Source organism: Alexandromys fortis, unplaced genomic scaffold (genome assembly GCF_014885135.2).
Source record: "Alexandromys fortis isolate MF-2015 unplaced genomic scaffold, M_Fortis_MF-2015_v1.1 scaffold_156, whole genome shotgun sequence".
Lineage (NCBI taxonomy): Eukaryota > Metazoa > Chordata > Mammalia > Rodentia > Cricetidae > Alexandromys > Alexandromys fortis.
This window is the reverse complement of record NW_026068028.1, coordinates 198,801-218,637: the sequence shown is the minus strand read 5'-3', so window position 1 is coordinate 218,637 and position 19,837 is coordinate 198,801. Positions and strand designations below refer to the sequence as shown.

Below are 19,837 nucleotides of genomic sequence, written 5' to 3'. Positions count from 1 at the left end.
AAAAAAAAAAAAAAAAAAAAAAAAAAAAAAAAAAAAAAAAAAAAAAAAAAAAAAGAATAGTTTGTCCCCTCAGCAGAAGTAGCTAAACACTTTTTGGAATGTTCACTACAATGCATTTGTTTTCTCCAAGGATCCCATTTAGTTGGGTTTTGTGTATAAGTAAATTAAATATTTAAACTCATCTTCTCGTTAGTCAACAATATAATTGCTAAATAGCTTTGGATACGGTCAGTGTAAAAGCAAGATGTTAAAATTCTGGTTGAAACAAGAAACTTCGTCGTGTTAGGTATTTTTTTTTAATATTTATTTATTATATTATGTGTATAGCATTCCTTCCACGTGTGCCTGCAAGCCAGAAGGGGACGCCAGGTCTCATTATAGATGGCTGTAAGCCACCATGTGGTTGCTGGGAATTGAACTCAGGACCTCTGGAAGAGCAGTCAGTGCTCTTAACCACTGAGCCATCTCTCCAGCCCCATGTTAGATATTTTGATAAATGATTTCAGTTCAATTTTTTGAACAGGAAAATCCTCACAATTTCTTAAGTTTTGGGTACTTTGATTTTTAGCTCCACCGATGTACATGAAGTCTGTAGAGTAGCTAGCTATATAGTATGGATTGTGAGGTTAGACGCCCTTCACGCTCAGCGTAGCGTGGATTATGAGGCTGGACACCCTTCACACTCACTTAGCACCTTATCTCTCCTTAGTAATACACTCCCTTCCGTCTGCTGCTCTGTGTGCACATTTTTCTATGAACTTTACATGCATTGTTTTGGTTTTGGTGGTTTTAATTGTTTCTTTAATTAATTTGTTATTAATTAATTATTGGAAGTGGACAGGGATGCTTGTGACAGCATAAGCAGAGAAAACAACTTGTGAGAATCAGCCTCTCCTTCTACATGTGGGACCTGGGTTCAGGTCATCAGATGTGGTAATCAGTGTCTTCACCAGCTGAGCTGTCTTTCTGGTACATTATGTAGCCCTGACCACCTTGGACTGCCTTGTAAGGCAAGTTTGCCTCAGATTCACAGAGATTCCCCTGCCTCTACCTTCCTATTGCTGGAATTAAAGGTGTGCGCTACTAAATTAGGCCTCACATATGTTTTCTTTCTTCTTTCCTTTCTTTTTTTGTTATACATTTTAAAATTGCTTTTTGTTGCAACACTGTTAATTGGATATACTTTTTATTTTTGTTAAAAGGAAACTGATGTTAAAACTTATTTAAGGAGTTAAATTGCAGCCATGTTATTAGAACTCTCTACCTGTTTACCAATGAATGAATGTTCTCTTCCCTGTTCAGTAGTTTTTAAAGGGTATTTTTGATCAAGGAATTTGGGGGTGGGGCCAGTGGGGAAGCATTCTTTGGCTCATTGCCCTCCCTCTTCTTCATGCCAGAGTCCATAACTTTTTTTATGGAGACAATAAAGAGTTTTAAAAGTAAAGAGAAGTCCAACCTCTATTGGCCTGTGCAGCAGCCCTCAGCACCCCAGCATACTTGGCCTAGCAGATGATAAAGAAACCCGTCTGTGCCCTTGGTGCCTACTGTGCACTGGTAGCAGTGACAGATACCATTCTCTCAGCTCTCTGCATAAAATCACAGAGAAACGTGAGTGGATAGCAACAGAAAGTGGTGGAACAGTGGAAATCGGTAATTTTACACAGGAAACTTTGGGAGCTGTTGTTTGCCGAAGTTGGTATAAAATTGAAATAAAATAATGATTTTGGAGATTTGGAATGTGTTGGAACTGCCATTGAACTCTACTCTGTCAGAAGTAATTGGAATTAATGAAACTCATACAGAAAATCCAGGCTTTATATACAAATCTTGTTATGAAGATGGTTGACTGAGAAATGACACTGAGCATGTCTTCAAGACTAGATGAATTAATGTGTGAAGAAGCAGATGCTAAATTTATACATCAAATCTACTGAGGCATGAAACCTTTAAAGTAATACTGAAGTAAAAGCCACAGGCCGGTCCTTTAATTCCTTTCAAAGGAGAGTCTATGCGACAGCAAAGCATTGCTGTCCTAAAGTGATCCGAAAGTTCAGTGAGTGAGATTCGGTGCTTTTACTCCTAGGGGATGATGGGACTAACAAAGAAGCCACAAGCACGGGAAAGTTGAATCAGGAGAATGAACACATTTATAACCTGTGGTGTTCTGGTCGAGTGTGCTGTGAAGGCATGCTTATCCAGCTGAGGGTAAGTAGGGAACTGTGCTCTAACATACATCCTTCCTTCATTTTATAAATGTGACTGCTAATATAAATTTAGTGCTTCCTTCTTCCTTGTTTGATTTAAAGGAAGTCTGAGTATTATATTTCTAGTAATTGGCAAATGAAGCATTTGAGTCCCCTGCAAGGCCCTTCTGAAAGTTTAAACTGCAAGATAACGACTCATTTCTCTCATTTTTTCAGTTCCTTAAGAGACAAGACTTACTTAATGTCCTGGCCCGGATGATGAGGCCAGTGAGTGATCAAGTGGTATGTATTCCTGCTTGTTTTCTTGGTATCAACTGAGTTATTTTCTTAGCTGTTCTGTTTCTGTCTGGATTGTGTTTGGAACTCCTGGCAGTATGTGTCCATGCCAGAAAGCCTGATGCTTTTCTGCCTAAGCAGATGGTCTTTTTTTCTCAGTGTTCAACTCCACTTGCTCTCAGCAGGGAAGGAGATGATGTCTGTCACCGCCTGTAACAGCCGGAGTATCCTTACAGAGAGAACAGTTGCCCATATAGTGTGCCCTGGTGTCCTGGTCTCCTTGTGAGCACTTTTCCTTTATGTTTTAGGATTTATCTATGTGTGTAAATATGGGAACATGCATAGCAGCATACATGTGTGCAGGTCAGAGTCAATTCTTTTCTTACATCTTGCGGTCTGGGGATCAAATTCAGGCTTTCAGGCTTGCATTGCAAGGAGAACATTTTAAGCCGTTTTAAGCACATCTCCAGCCCTAAGAATACTGTGTCTTTGACAAAAATACTAGGTTACTTCTCAAAGTTTATTTTGTTTGTTTTAGGTTTGTTTTGTGTGTGTGTGTGTGTGTGTGTTGAATCAGATGATTAATTTTGGTTGAAAGAGCTCAAATCACAATCTAGGTTATTGGATGTACTGTCTTCCATTTATTAGATTAACATTAATCTGCAAATTGTACGCTCTGTCAAAAACATTCCTTGCCTTTCTCCCAAAGAGTGGCTCCACAGACAGGGTTGCTATTGTTTGCCTTTTTTCTTCTTCTGAATTCTGTAATTGTCTGTGAACGCAGAAGAATAGAAATCTTTTTTTTTTTAAATTTATATAGCTGCTATCTGTTCCCTACATAGCATCACTTCATTTCTTTTTACAAAATACTATTTATTTATTGGTTGTTCAAGACTGGGTTTCTCTGTAGCTTTGGAACCTGTCCTGGAACTAGCTCATGTAGACTTGAACTCAGAGATTCACCTACTTCTGCCTCCTGAGTGCTGGACTCAAAGGCATGTGCCACCACCACATGGCAAAATATTTTAAATTTTTAGGTGTGTGTGTTGCCTGCATATCTGTCTGTGTACCACATGTGTGTCCAAGGATGTCAGAAAAGGGTGTTGGTTACTAGAGTTACTACTATGTGGGTGCAGAGAACTGAGCCTGTATCCTCTGCAAGAGCAGCAAGTGCTCCTAACCATTGAGCCATCTATCTCTAGCCCCACATATCCTTTCTTCCACATACTAAAGATTTGGCCCAACCATTAAGAAATATAATTAGTATAAATAGAACCGTGCTTTATCATATCAGACTTCTTAGGTTTATAACATTGCCTGTTACAATGCAGAATATTAAGTATGTTTTCCAACAATGGCCAGTTCTTGGATTCTCTAGACACCAGCTGGGATCTAACAATTTAATTCTGACACTGCTACCTTCAGGTCATAGGTTGAAGGGTTCAGGACCCCCATTGTTCCTACTTAGGAGGAAATTTCAAACCCTAGGCCACCCATACCATGACTTTTGGCTGATCACCTATGAACTAAGCATTCCCATCACCTCCCTCCAGGGTTAATAATTTATTAGAATGATTCACAAATTCAAGGAAAACCTTTGCTTATATTTACTGATTTATTAAGGACACAACTCAGCAATAGGCAACTGGAAACAATGAGGGATGCCAGGTATGATGGTGCACAGCTTTAATCCTAGCACCTGTGAGCCAGAGGTAGGTGAATCTCTGTGAGTTCCAGGACAGCCTGGTGTGCATAGCGAGCTCCAGTCTGACCAGAGCTACACCCTGAGACACTGCCAGAAAATGGCAGGACATGTGGAGCTTTTTTTACCGTCTCTAGCACGCCACCCTTTAACAAATTCACAGCATTACAGTATGGGAACTTCCTGAATGTGGTTCCAGATTTCTGCAGAGCAGAGCTCAGTGCTCCCCACATGGGCCTTGAACAGGGCCTTGAACAGTTCCAGGCCTTGGCATTTATCCCATCTCATGATCAGCCCCTTTCCTGAAGCCACTTGGACACCAACTTGGATTGATAGAAAGGGGTTCCCAGTAAATAATAAAGCATACTGAAGGTTTTAGCTTGGTGCCAGGAGCCTGAAGCAAAACTCAGATATAACTCTTTTTTTTTTTTTTTTTTTTTTTTTTGGATTTTTGAGACAGGGTTTCTCCTTAGCTTTTGGTTCCTTCCTGTCCTGGAACTAACTCTTATAGACCAGGCTGGCCTTGAACTCACAGAGACCCGCCTGCCCCTGCCTCCTGAACGCTGAAATTAAAGGCGTGTGCCACCACTGCCTGGCTCAAGATATAATTCTTATATCACCCTGTCCATTTGGATCCTGTTTGTTGTTGACTTTTGCACTTGACTATTCTGTATGAACTTGTTAGTGTTGTGTTTCTTCATAACAATTTGCCACCAAACTGAACAGCTTAAAAAATAGTACCGTCTGGGGCTGGAGAAATGGCTCAACGATTGGGAGCACTGGCTACTTTCTAGAGCACCTGAGCTTGATTCCCAGCACCAACAGTCAGCTTATAACCATTAGTTACTCTAGTTCCAGGGGGACCAGTGCCCTCTTCTAGCCTTCAGGAGTGGTGCACACACATGGTGCACAGATTTGCGTGTAGGCAAACACTCATGAACATAGGATAGGAATAAGAAATCTTTTTCTGTTTCCTTTTTAAACAGTCTCACTGTGTAAATCAGGCTAACCTCAAATTCACAGAGCTCTGCCTACCTCAGTAAAAGTAGATTCAATAATCTACATTATCCCACAGCACCTCAGCCTCCTGAGTACTGAGATTAAAGGCACACATTCCCATTCCCAGCAAAATTTAAAAAAAAAAAAATATGAGATCCCATCTTAAAAATAAAGACAAAAAAAAAAAAAAACAAAAACAAAACCAAATCAATAAACCCAACACCATTTGCTGTCTCATAGTGTCAGTTCATAAGTGGCCCAGTGTAAGTTAGCTGGGTCTAACTTAGATCTAGGGGGCAGAAAACAGTGTGGGCCAGGCTTGTGTTTCCTTCTCACAAGCCCATTCAGATTTTTGTCGGAATTCAGTCCCTTGTATTATAGGTACCTATTTTCTCAATACCTACTGACTGGGGAGTACTCGCGTCCTGAAGGCATTACCCTCAAGACCTTATAGCCATCCCTTGATGATCACTTTTGCCCCAAGGATTCTCTGCTTTAGCTAGGGCCAAGTTATTGTTAATACTTATGTGATATACTCAGGACAATGCCCTTTTTGTTAATTTGAATCAATTGGTGAAGAACTTTCTGCCATTATATCCATGAATCCTGCTCTAGGGGAGAAAAGACTGAACTCTTCAGAGCCTTTTAGAAATCTACCCATCATAGATCCTAACAAGTAAGTCATGTTTTTGTTTTCTTTTTAAAGCAAATAAAAGTAACCATGAATGATGAGGACATGGATACATATGTGTTTGCTGTTGGCACTCGCAAAGCTTTGGTGCGGCTGCAGAAAGAGATGCAGGATCTGGTATGTCAAGTTGCTCCAATATCAATGTCTGTAGACACTGCCTCTTTATTACAGAGAAGTTCAGCTGTGTAGCACAGCACCGTTCCGTCCCTCAGATGTTAAGCACCACTCCAGAATAGGCAGAACATACTTAACCTTTGAGGAAAGTCTGTATCATAGAATAGCATGTTTCCTGTTCTCATTTTCTTCTTCCAGAGCGAGTTCTGTAGTGATAAACCTAAGTCTGGAGCAAAGTATGGACTGCCAGACTCGTTGGCCATCCTGTCGGAAATGGGAGAAGTCACAGAGGGCATGATGGACACAAAGGTAAATGCAGTGGAGATGTGTGCATTGTGCACAGCGGTAAATGCAGTGGAGATGTGTGCATTGTGCACAGCGGTAATGGCAGCAACTCCAGAGGTTGAGGCAAGAGGATCATGTTCCAGACAGGCTAAGGAGTACAGCTAGAGACTCTGTCTCCAAAAGAATAAGTAAATAAAAATCGCATACTAAATTTTATTTTACTCATTTTTGAAACAGCAGGTAAATAATCTGTGTAAAAAGTGTGCTGACCACTCATGGTAAACATTTTCTGTGATCCTTAGAATCACCTAGCTGATTTTGATCGATTGGGTAAACACAGCACAGCCTTTACTTGTTCTAGAAGCAGTAGCAAAGCCACGCCGTTTTAATGAGGCTTTGAGCAGCTCTCATGTTGAGGAGGTACCTCCCTGAAGCCGAACCAGGTCCTCTCCGATGCCGTACGTTAGTTACAGCAGTGTACCCCTTCCTCACACTGGTCATAACCCGTCAGAGGGCTGTCAGTCAGCAGACAACCTGGCAGTTGGCACTGCAGTCAAACCATAAGGACTCCGGTGTGTATCTCAGTGTCTGCTTGGCGAGCCAAGGGTCCCATAACTTCAGTTCTGAGGGATATGGCGCTCTTCTGGCTTTCCCAAGTGCATTGTGCTCAAGCACATGCACACACACACACACACACACACACACACACATTCTTACAGTAAAATAAAAAGTTTTCTCCAAAAGAACTAATGACTTTTAAAGGCTTTTGGTTTGGTTTGGGTTTTGCTGCTGTTGTTTTGGGGTTTTGTTTTGTTTTTTGTTGTTTGTTTGTTTGGTTGGTTTTGGTTTTTCGAGATAGGGTTTCTCTGTAGCTTTGGAGCCCATTCTGGAACTAGCTCTTGTAACCAGGATGGCCTTGAATTCAAGAGATCTGCTTGCCTCTGTCTCCCCTAGTGCTGGGATTAAAGGCATGCACTACCACTGCCCCGGCTTGTTTTGTTTTTTGAGACAGTACAGAGTCTCACTATGTAGCCTTGTGTATCTTGGAGCTCAAAGAGGTCTGCCTGCCTCTATCCACCAAATGCTAAAATTAAAGAATGTGCTAACACTCCAAGCCTACTTTCAGGTGCTTTGGTGGACTTTTTGTTGTTTTTTGTTTTGTTTTAAAGATTACAGCCTTGGGGCTGGAGAGATGGCTCTTGAGTTCCAGCACAATTCTCAGCCTCCACATGGCAGCTCACAGTTATCTATAATTTCAGTTCTAGGGGACCCGACACCCATGGCAGAACACCAATACACATAAATTTAAAGAAAAGATTACAGCCTTAATCCTTTGGTGGTGACATTTAAGTTATTTTGAGTTTGTTCATATAAGTAAAGATGGGCACACAGGGCAGGCACTGTGATCCCGTCATGGCAGAGGCTAAGGCTGGAGGATGGCTACAGAGAAGCGTTTCTTTAAGCTAAAGTTGAGGGCTGACCTGATGGCTCATTAGGTTTTTTGTTTTTTTTGTTTTTTAAGAAAAGAGTGTTTTAGTCTGAATGACTGAATGACATTATATAAAAGTAAGGATTTAAAGGTGACTATAAAAGCTTGGAAATGCCAAACTCTAGTTAATATTCTTTCCTTTTTCTTTTTTTTTTTTTTTTTTAGATGGTTCACTTTCTTACACACTATGCTGACAAGATTGAATCCGTCCATTTTTCAGACCAGTTTTCTGGTCCAAAGATTATGCAAGAGTATGTATGAAATAAAGCATTAAAATTTATTTTCCCTATTAGTTTTATGTTAGAATGCTACAAGGGACCTCTGCAGTTTCCTTATCAAGTGGGGAAGTAAACTTGGTAACGAATGGCCTCCCAGTTAGCGCACTATGAGAAGACACTGACTGCCTCTCCGAGCCAGCAAGTTTGTATCACTGACCCAGTGACGTTCACAAGGAAGGGCTGGTGCTAAGACATCGCAGTTGGCACACCCTTTCCCATTTCTGAATTTCTGATGTTTGATTTTAAATACAAATCTAAGTATTTCATATTTTATCATCTTTTCTCGCTTCGCTTTTGAACAGCTGAATGTTTTCAAATGACACTGACTATAATGACATATAAAACCATAGTTTCTGGTTTTATGGCAGTATTGTTTGGGTGTACAGTATTGTTCATGGGCTTGGATTTGTTCGTTGAATTTGCAGCCAGTCTCTGGAAAGCATAACTAAATATACTTCTGCTAGAGAATGAGTTGTGACCAGGCTAGTCTCATATGCTGTGGGATTGAGTACAACTAAAAGCCATTCTGGACAGGCGTGGTGGCACAAGTCTTTGATCTCAGCTTTTAGAGGCAGGAGCAGAAGGATCTCTGAATTCTAGGCCTGCCTGGTTTCTATAGTGAGTTCTCAGCCAGCTAGAGATAAGCAGTGAGACTCGGTGTCAACAACAGACGTTCTGGGAGCTGTGTTCATTTTCCAATACCAGAATAAGAGTAGCAGCAACAAAAATGTATTCTGGATTTAGTTGTATGTGGAGATTACTCAGGTCCTTATGCTTTGAGATGATGTTGCATCATCCTCGCCTTGGTAAATTTAGTAATAACAGCAGGCACCAAGCATTGCATTATAGCTTTCACCAAGCCTTTTGTTTGCAGTGGAGCAGAAGCCAATTGTTCGACAGTCAAAATTTGCAGTGATAATGACAGAAGAAAATTATAAACAGTACTTGTTCCGAGTCCATGAGGGATTGTTGGTTGAATAACCCGCATCTTACCAAGTTCTCAGGATGCTTGAGTCTCCTACATAAAGTGATGTGTTTTCAGTAACATACATAGCCTTTTCCACAGGAAACACTCTGGATTCTTGTAATACCTGATACAATGCAGGTGCTATTAAGTAATTGTTATACTGTATGCCTCAGCTTTTAGAGAATAATGACTAGGATTAAAAGCAGAAGTTGAGGGTTGGAGAGATGACTTGTAGTTGAGAGTGTGTTGCTTATGCAGAAGATCAGGGACCATGGCTTGGCTCCCAGCTCCCTCGTGGATGCTAAAAGCTGTTCTGATTCCAGTTGCAAGAGGTTTGACACCGTTTTCTGGCCTGTGTGGGCACTGCATACTACATACATACATGCAGGCAAAACACTCATATACGTAAGATAAATATAAGCTTAGAAATTTAAAAATTAAGCAAAAATATTTAAAATATGGCCTCAGATTTAAATACAGGCATATTTCTGACTCCTCAGGTGAAAGGGAATAAATATATCCTGCCCACTGGGGACATCACTGAGGTTTCAAATGTAGCACAGAGTGGGGTAGATGAGCTTAAAGTGCTCTCAGGCTCAGTGATCACCATTGACTTAGAGATGCCCAGTGTGTCCAGTGCTGTTCTTGCAGGTGTTTGCCCAGCTGAGGCAGATGGCTGGCTTGTATGCATGGAAAGTGCCTGTCTTCGCTTATCTCTTACCAGACTTCTCTTTCACGACAGGGAGGGTCAGCCTTTAAAGCTGCCCGACACTAAGAGGACACTACTGTTTACATTTAATGGTGAGTATCTGGGTCCTGTCTGGCTAATTCTTAGCCTCTTAGAAACTGGTTTTCAATTATTTTTCATTCTGAAATAATAGCTTTAAAACTACAGCATCGCTAATCATTCCTCCTTGTTGGTTTCTGGGTTCCTCTAAGGAGCTAGTCTGTTAGCATTAAGAAAGTCTGCCAACCCAGAAGTGTTAATGCTGCCATTAACTCAGTAGGAAAATGGCTTTGTTTTCCAGTGCCTGGCTCAGGTAACACGTACCCAAAGGATATGGAGGCTTTGCTACCCCTGATGAACATGGTGATTTATTCTATTGACAAAGCCAAAAAGTTTCGACTCAACAGAGAAGTAAGACCCAAAGCCTTTCTTACAAACCGGCACCTTTTATGGTTGGTTTTCCCCAGTGGCTGCAGCGACTGAGTCTAGTTGACTTGACATGCAAGGGGGAGTAGTTTTACCAAGGAATGCTCAGTGGGGTTTTCTCCTGTGGGATGGAAACTGGTTTCTTATGAAGACTTTGTTTCCTGGGGAAGGGTAAACAAAGAGCAGATAAGAACCGGGCCCGCGTGGAAGAGAACTTCTTGAAACTGACCCACGTGCAGAGACAGGAGGCTGCGCAGTCGCGGCGTGAGGAGAAGAAAAGAGCCGAAAAGGAGCGGATCATGAATGAGGAAGACCCTGAGAAGCAGCGCAGGCTGGAGGTGAGATGCTCCCTACCACTGAGGCTGCTGGGTCTGGTTTATATGTTTTTTATGTTATATCTTCTCTCTTTTCGTCCTCCCAAAACTTCCCATATACCTAGCCCTTCCCCCAGCTCTCTTTGAAGCTCATGACCTCTCTCTTTGTTGTTGTTGCTGTTGTGTGTGTGTGTGTATCTAAATGTATAAACACAACCTGTTCAGTCTTTATAGTGTTTTTTTGTATATTTTCTGGACTGTCCTTTTAGTATTGGGTAACTAGTTGGTGTGCTCTTGCCTGGGGAAGATTATTTCTCCTGCTCTCAGAGTTCTTTAGTTGCTTGTAGTTCTTTGTCTAAGGTTGAGGCTTTGTGAGAATTTCCCAAAACTATTGTTTTGTTTTTAGTTATCCAGATGTGGGCTGGAGAGGTGGCTCAGAGGTGAAGAGCACTGGTTGCTCTTGCAGAAGTCCTGAGTTCAATTCCCAGCACCCACATGGCAGCTCACAGCTGTCTGTAACTCCAGTTCTAGGGGATCTGGCTCACTCACTTGGACACACCCGCAGGCAAAACACCAGTGCACATGAAAATAAATAAATCTTAATTATCCAGCTGCCTGTTTGTGCTGTACTGTCTCTGATAATTCTGTGCAGAAAGCACCCGGGCTAAAGTTGGGAAATGTGGTCATCTGACAGCACCGTGTTCCTCTCGCAGTCGTCCTAAGCTGCGTTCGTGCCCCTGGAAAGTGAGTGGATTCCCCTCTTTCCCCAGCACAGCTCCATTTCAGACCAAACAATTAGAAGGAAATCAGGGACTTTAAATAAGCTGACATACACACCTCACATTTTAAATAAACTTGACATTTAAAATTAGGGCTTGATACAGAATTAGTGAATACTAGTGTTTCTGTGGGTTTTGTTATTGGTTTCTGTTTCTTATATAACTGATATTCCAAACTTGTGATTCTTGGACAATAGTATGTTACATTTTAAAAAATTCAGTATATTCTCATATTTCCTGAAATAAGATGCCAAAGTCCAACTGTAAGCCTTGCAAATGAAAAAGAGAACAAAGTTCTGGAAGATGTGAGTTTAGATGAGAATTTTTGAGTCTTGAATAACATTTTTTAGAGTAAGGGAGGCTCCGAGTTGCTGCTGTGTGACCGTGTGGTTGCCAATAGCCAGTCACTAATGCTGCCTGTGCGGCTCAGGAACCCTTAGTGCTGCTCCTGTGCCTCATGCTTGCTTCCTTTCCTCCCTTCCTTTTCTTTTCCTCCCCTTCCCTTCTCCTCCCTTCCGTTCCCTTCTCTCTCTCTCCTTTATAAGTTTATATATATATATATATATATATATGGTGCTCTATTTGCATGTACACCTGCAGGCCAGAAGAGGACATCAGATCTCATTACAAATGGCTGTGAACCACCATGCCAATGCTCTTAACTTTTAACCCCTTAACCTCTGAGCCATCTGGGTTTCTCTTTCTCCTCCTCTTCTCCCCTCCCCTCCCTTCCCCTCCCCTCCCCTCCCCCCTTCTCTTTCTTTCTCTCTTTCTTTTCTATGTAATAAGGTTAAAAGACAAACCCTTGTGGGTTTTTTCTTGCTTTGTTTTCTTGCTTTCTTTCATGTCCTCATGCTTTCATGATTTTGTTTGGAGAGACAGACGGACAGGGCTGGGGTGGTGGTAAAGAAAGACACACAGACACGTGTACAGAGCACAAACTCAGGAGTCATTTGAAAGGTGCTGTCCATCTTTGTGTGTTGTGCTGGCAGTTAAACTTAGAGCCTTGTACATGCTAGGAAAGTGCTTTACTAGTCCTGTGTTTTTGCTGGGAAGAGGGGTGTATAGGGACAGGATATCTCTCTGTACTCTCTCTGCACTCACTTAGTAGGCTAGGCTGCCTGGCCAGTGTCACTCCTCAGCAAGCGCCTGCCACCACTCTAGGCTCTAGGATGTACTCGGGTCCTTGTGCTTGTAAGACAAGCGCTCCATTGACTGCCCTGTCTCTTTAGCTTCTGGTTTTATTTTTTTTAATTAATTAATTAATTTTTTTTTTTTTTTTTTTTTGAGACAGGGTTTCTCTGTATAGCTCTGTTCTGGAACTTGCTCTGTAGACCAGGCTGGCCTTGAACTCTCAGAGATCCGCCTGCCTCTGCCTCCCGAGTGCTGGGATTAAAGGCTTGCGCCACCACCGCCCGGCTGCTGGACCTGTTTTTATCTTTAATAATGTGTCTACTTGTGGATAAGAGATGCCCAAATAGGGTTGGAGCTCGAATTACAGAGTTAAAGGTGATTGTGCGCTACCTGGTGGGTGCTAGGAACCAAACTCAGGTCCTCTGGAAAAGCAACAAATAGTCTTAAACATTACACTATCTCTTTAGCCTCCATTCATGGTCTTAATTGCAATTTCTAGGTTAGCAATGGCTAAATAATGAGACTATCATTTAAAAGAGGGTGGAGTTTGAATTTAAGTTCAGCTTGGGTAACTTAGTAAGAGACCTTGTTTCAAAGAAAAGAAACACATGCAAGGCAAAAACTTTGATGAGTTTCTATCTAAATTAATATTTGATTATCTGGGGGCTGGAGAGATGGTTCAGTGGTTAAGAGCACTGGCTGCTCTTCCAGAGGTCCTGAGTTCAATTCCCAGCGATCATATGGTGGCTGACAACCATCTGTAGTGAGATCGCGCGCCCTCCTCTGGCATGCAGGCATACATGGAGGCAGAATGTTGTATACATAATAAATAAATCTTTAAAAAAAAAAAGATTTGATTATGTTTTTTTGTTTCTTGTTAATTTTTATTTGCTGACATATGAATGAATTGGCAATGTTTTTGTCTTTTGAAACGATGTCTCATAGCATAGATTGGCCTGGAACTATGTAGCCAAAGTTAGCCTCAAAGTGTAATCCTCCTGCCTTAGTCTTCCAAATGCTAGTGCTTATTTTCATATGTATCTGCAAAAATGTTTCCTGGGTTGCAAGACCAAGATCTTGAATAAAAGGCCCACACCTTTAATCCCAGCAGCACTTGGGAGGTAGAGGTATGCAGATATCTATGAATTCCAGGTCAGCCTGGACTACACAGTGAGTTCCAGGAAAGCCAGAACTGTATGAAGAGATCCACTCCTCCTTCCCAACTCTCCAAAAGATCGTTGAGTAATATGGGTGAGTCGAGGTGCCCACGGAGACCAGAAGCATCCACTCCCTTGAGGCTGAAGTACCAGCCTCAAGTGAGCTGCCCAACATGTGCTGGTAACAGAACTTGTGGCTTCTGCAGGAGCAGCGTGAGCTCTAGCCACCAAGCTGGTTCTCCAGCCCCCAGTTTTTTTCAGTGTGTGCTTAGAGCTTAATTTGGATCTTTCCTTCCCCCTCCCTATTTTACAGGAAGCTGCTTTGAGGAGAGAACAAAAGAAGCTGGAGAAGAAGCAGATGAAAATGAAGCAAATCAAAGTGAAAGCCATGTAAAGTCATCCCAGAGGTCTGCGTCCACAGGAAACGGGAAAAGCACGAGTCCGTTTCTCCCCTAAAGTCAACATATTCCTGGTGACTGAGAAATCCTTATTCCACCCTCCCCTCTTCTCTCGGTTTGGAGTTCTACAGAGGTTACAGATACATTGAAAGGGCTCTTTCAGTTATTTCCTTCCAGATAATCAAATTAGTTTATTTTATAAAAGGATGGTATATAAAGTATGTGTAGTTTTAAAATATTTTTAAATTATAACATGAATTATCAGTGCTTTACTTTGGTGTTTGAAGAACAATCATGGAATTTATAGACAGATTTTTTTTTTTTAAACTGGGCAATTGGAATAACTGTGGAGACTGACTCTAAACCAAGATCCCAAGAATTTCTATTGGAGTTGCACAATAAACATTGCTTGGTGTTTTTCCTGTGTCCACATTACAGTTGTGAAAACAGTGGAATTTAGAGCACTGTATGTGGTGATGCATTTCAGAGACTTAGAACATAGTGCAGTGTGTATTTCGTGTGTGGGCCGTGCTAAGACAGTATTATAGGAGGAAATCTAGAGGTGTCATAGAAGATTCTAGAGGTGGGTAGTACAGGAGCAGTTTCTCCTTGCCTTGTACTATGAGCTAATGACAGTGAGAGCACTGAATTTGGAGTAGTTTTGTTTTTCCTGAGGAAGATGCATGAGAAGTGAGCTGCTTCCCTTAGCTCAGATCACTGCTCTGTGAGGTCACAGTGCTTTTCATGGTGGCTGCAACCTGTTGGGTCTTCACGGAGAAGCTGCTGTCTGTCTTCTGCGTGCTCCTTTCTTCTCTCTCCACTTCTGTCTTGCCCACAGTTGAGGCCGGTACGTGCTTTTAGAAACACAGCCATTGGTGTGCATAAATATGCTTTCCAAACGTGAGCCTTCTTAAATGCGACAAGAGTTTTGTCTGCCTCTTGAGGTGGAAGCTTTTGTGGGGAGAGGCCCTCATCTGCATAAGCATTTGGCTTGTTGAGATCTCTGCATTTTATAAATGCTTCCTACTGAGAAAGCATTTTTTTTTTTAAGTCACTGTTTGTACCAGGTAATTTTTGCTGGGATGGGAAAGAGTTGTTTTTTGCGGGGTGGTGGGTTTTTGTTGATGCTTTCTGTGTTCTGAGGCAGTAACTGAGTTGCAGTGAAAACCGTGTGAGCTGTTGCCTTGGGGATTATATGGAGTTCTCATGTGACTTTGTCTAGGTTAATAGAAATGTGTGCACTGGGTATGCAGGTGTATGCTTTTTTAACAGTTCACAAGATTAAGTTATTAAGAATAACAAAATTGAATCACTTTAAGGCCATATGATTCTAGACTTAACATTGTTTTACAAACCTTTAAGATACATTTTAGAATCAAAATTTATGTGCTTAGTTATCTTTTTGAGTAATATAAGCTTTCTTAAAGTCCCACAAATTCGGACTGTGGCAGCTAATTTTGTAATTTAAGCATTCATATGAACTACCTATGACATATATTAAAAACTGATTGACAGAATCTGAGCGTGCCTCGTTGACTTTTTGAAGTCGTCCTACAAGAATATATGGACCCATAGGAAAGTTCTCTCACCATTAAAAATTAGCACTAAAATGGTTTTCCTTCAAGAGTGTTAATCTTGAATATTCCTTTGTAGTTACCACTTAACACTTTTGGATATTTCATTCTTTTTTTTTTTTAAAGATTTATTTATTGATTATGTATACAGCTGTACCTGCACACCAGAAGAGGGCACCAGATCTCATTACAGATGATTGTGAGCCACTATGTGGTTGCTGGGAATTGAACTCAGGACCTCTGGAAGAGCAGCCAGTGCTCTTAACCTCTGAGCCATCTTTCCAGCCCTGATATTTCATATTCTAAACCCATGTATGTTGCTTCAGAAAGGCTTCACTGTGCAGCCCAAGTTGGCCACAGTTAAAACTCATGGTTCTCTTGAATACTGGCACACACACTGCACCGTGGCCCATGTTATTTTTGATTTTTTGTTTGTTTTTTTAATCTTGTTTTTTGAGACAGGGTCTTACTGTGTAGTGCTGGCTATCCTAGAACTCATCAGTGTGGACCAGGCTGGCCTTGAATTTAGAGATCTGCTTACCTCAACCTCCTGAGTGCTGGGGTTAAATGTGTATGCCACCACGGCCAGCCTACCCTAAGATTACTAGTTATTAGTGAGTTATTGAGCTCTTATTAGTCAGCTTTCTATCGCTGTGGCAAAATAGCTAGGATAATAAAGCTTCAAATAGGAAAAAGTTTTTTGGGGATCACAGTTTCAGTTCCTGAACTGCCCTCTTGCTCAGGGGAGGTGCTGTGATGGAGCAAAGACACTTACCTCATAGTGGCCCAGGAGCTGTCAGGTAGGAGGGGCAAGGGTTCTAATATTTCAAGGAACACCGTCAATGACCTAACTTCTGTCTACAGTTTCTTTCATCTACCCATCTGCCTGCTACTGGCTACCAACTCAGTCTTTACCATGGCATTTTGGGTGGACATTTATGATCTTTATGATCCAAGCCACTATAGCCCTCTCCTTGGGCTAAGACTTGTCATTATAAAGCAGTGGACCAAGAGCGTGTTGTTTACCATGCTTTCCAAATCCCTTTGCCTGGAGCCCTGAAATATAAAAGAAAGGCTTGGCTTCAGCATTGATGAAACCAGTCTCCAGGACCAGTGAGGTGGCTCCATGGGTAAAGGTGCTTACCAGGCTTGCTGACCTGAGTTTGATCCTCAGGATGCATGCGACTCCCACAAGTGGTCCTTTGACCACTTGGTCCGCATGTGGACCATGGCATATGCACACAAACATGCATGCACATGTACATGGTAAGTGGATAATAAAATAAATGTACTGAAAATTTACTAAAGAAAATTACTAAGTTTTTTCCTTTGGGCAAGTCATACCTCTGGGTTTATTGTGTTTATTCTTGTATAAAGTGGGAATAAATATTTTTCCTTCCTATCAGTTTATTTTAACATTTTCTTTATGTGTATGTGTGTTTTACCTGCATGTCTGTCTGTCTACCATGTCTACCATGTGTAGTGCCAAGGAGACCAGAAGAGAGTGTTGGAACCCCTGGGACTAGAGTTACAGGTTATGAGTTGCCATGTGGATGCTGGGACCTGAACCCAGAACCTCTACAGTCAGTTCTCTTAACTGCTGAACTATTTTCCCAGCTCACCTCACAGCCAAAAGATAATGTGTGCAAAACTGTTTTACTCACACACTCTACAAAGGCAAGGCTACTATCATATGGTACATTTTACTTTACATTCTTGCTCTCCTCTGTCCAATAGTACAAAGTGGATTCTTTTAGTCTTCTCTGACTTTGTGTCAGAGCGGACAAGGTGGTTTTTGTTTGTTTGTTTTGTTTATTTATTTTAGAGCTGGCGGTGTGGTGGATAAAGAGGAATTGTTTATAATTCTGTTTCCTTAGTACAAGGAAACCTCTCTGTGTTGGGCACAAGATGTAGAACTGCTTTATATAGGACTTGGACCAAGGAAAATTGTGGGTGACATTTTTGTTCCAGTCATCCAGTGGAAGCAGAAGAGCTATTGGATTTGGTGGAGTCAGTCTGCCCTTTCTCCTCCCAAGTTCTCTTTTCCTGCCTCACTTATTCTAAATGATGTTAAACCCATAGGGGTGACTTGTAACACAGGTTCTAATTTGTCTTGATAGTAAAAACCCAGGCTGGGCAATGATGGTGAACGCCTTTATGCATGCCTTTAATCCCAGCACTCAGGCAGAGGAGGTGGATCTCTGTGAGTCAAGGCCAGCCTGGTTGGTCTACAGAGTGAGTTCCCAGGACAGCCAGAGATACACAGAAAAACCCTGTCTCAAATAATAATAAGAAGAAATAAAAATCCAGAGTCAGATATTGGGGGTGAAAGCTGAGCGATCAGAGAAGCAGAGAGGGCAGCCACTAGAGAGACCTCTACCAATGCTCAGACTGAAGGAGCGATCCTGTCCTCAGACTGCGTCCTCAGACTTCATCTCCAGACCGCAACCTATCTCCAACTATAAGCTTCAGATTGCAATGAACTCCTGCCTCCTCCTACCTTATATTCCTCTCTTGGCCCAGCCATATAACTGCTGTCTCCACCTCCTTAGTGCTGGGATTGAAGGTGTGGGATCCTGAGTGCTGGGATCACATTTGTATGAATTCTGTTTCTCTTTTAGACTGGATCAAGGTGGCCTTCAACTAAGAAAGATCCCTTTGCCTCTGTCTCCTGAGTCCTGGGATTAAAGGAATGTGCTACCACTCCCTGGCTATAGTGGCTTAGCTCTGCATTCTGATCTTCAGGCAAGCTTTATTTGTTAAAACACAAACAAAACATCACTATAGTGACTTGTATTACAAACTACTGAAAAGTAAAAAGAAACCTGGCTGGGTGTGGTGTCACATGTCTTTAACCTTCTTAAATATCTAGTGTTTGGTGGTCAGTGGAAAATTTGATTGCAAAAGGAAGACATCAGGGCTGGAGAGATGGCTTAGAGCACTTACTGCTCTTGCAAAGGACCCACGTTCAAATCTCAGCTACCAGCTGTTATAACTCCAGCTCTGGGGGATCTGCTGCCCTCTTCTGGTCTCCGCAGGCAACTACATTCACATACAAGCATTTGACCATAAATAAAACCTTTAAACAAAGGAAGATGGTGTTATGTTTGTACAAATTCACAGCCGTCCCAGTCCTCTGAATTGAGAGGAAAAGAAAGCTGTGATTTTTTTTCCCCCCCAATGGTAGATCGCATTGCTTGCTAGCTTTCTGAGACAAGGTCTCATCTATAACTTCGACTGCTGAAAGTCACAGCAGTGCCCTGCCTCGGCCTGGAGTGCTGTGGTGATAGCGTGTAGCACCACATCTACTTATTTCTGTGAGGACTGCTTGCTAAGTGTTATTGGCTAGTTTCCAACTCAGGCTTAGTCTTCCTGCATCGGCTTCCCAGGTGGGTGCACCACCACACTCACTTGACACAGGGTCCCATGTATGCCAGACTGGCCTCCAGCTTGAGATGCTCACCCTAGCCTTTCTAAAGCATTGCTTTCCTTGGGGGTTACTGAGGAATAAGATGATACTGCCTCTGCCTGTCTGCTGAACTGCTTGCTGCTTTTCATAAATTTTCTTCCACTTTTCATAGATATTTCTGGTTAGCGTACAAAGTAATGGGTTTCATTAGTACATGTTCACACATAGAACACTGTACTTTGTCTTCCCACACCACTCTCCCCTCCATTCATATCTTAAATTTACATAACTTACTTCTGTATATTTTTCTATAGCTTAGCTTACCTCTTGGAGCTAGAACTGAAGCCGGTTTCCTAGGTCAAGAAAGCTCTGGATCTGTGCACACTATATTTTTTTAACTGCATTTGCTTACTTGAATCCTGTGTGTTGGGTGAACACTCTGCTGATGAGCTACACCTTCCAGCCCTCCTATCCCGGTGCTTTTAACGAGTGTGTTTCCTTCTGTCTTCCTACCCCTTTCTAAAACGGCTGTGTGGAAAGTTCACACGCGATAGTAAAATGCAAAGACTGGAAATACTTGACAGATAAGTGATCCTAGTCAACTTGTTCTACATATTCACACACCGCACAGTTCCCCATTTCACTTGAAGGGGATATGACACCTGACCTCTGCTTGCTTCTGCACACATGTGGTGTGCATACATACACTGAAGTGCACACACACACAAACCAAAATGAAGCTGGCATCTTTTCATTGCTTTCTCCAATACTCTCAGTTCCAAAGACAATGTAACCTGGCAGAAATGGAATTTTCTTCCACTCCTTTGCTTTTTGTGAATGCACTGGGTTCACTTCTGAGCGAAACTTTTTTATTTACTTATTTCGAGACAGGGTTTTTCTGTTGGAGCCTGTCC

At 41.9% G+C, this 19,837-nt stretch overlaps 1 protein-coding gene across 1 annotated transcript in view; it reads left to right on the top strand.

Moving 5' to 3' along the window:
- The window catches only part of Ccdc47 (coiled-coil domain containing 47), a 21,598-nt gene extending 6,141 nt beyond the window's left edge, over window positions 1-15,457 (top strand). The window contains exons 4-12 of the mRNA XM_050164278.1: window positions 2,063-2,205; window positions 2,421-2,486; window positions 5,888-5,989; window positions 6,185-6,295; window positions 7,926-8,011; window positions 9,748-9,806; window positions 10,034-10,143; window positions 10,329-10,496; window positions 13,856-15,457. Of these exons, the coding sequence (XP_050020235.1) occupies window positions 2,063-2,205; window positions 2,421-2,486; window positions 5,888-5,989; window positions 6,185-6,295; window positions 7,926-8,011; window positions 9,748-9,806; window positions 10,034-10,143; window positions 10,329-10,496; window positions 13,856-13,936 (926 nt within the window). The 3' untranslated portion in view covers window positions 13,937-15,457. The remainder of the gene's footprint in view (window positions 1-2,062; window positions 2,206-2,420; window positions 2,487-5,887; window positions 5,990-6,184; window positions 6,296-7,925; window positions 8,012-9,747; window positions 9,807-10,033; window positions 10,144-10,328; window positions 10,497-13,855) is intronic.
- Window positions 15,458-19,837: the final 4,380 nt, after the last annotated feature.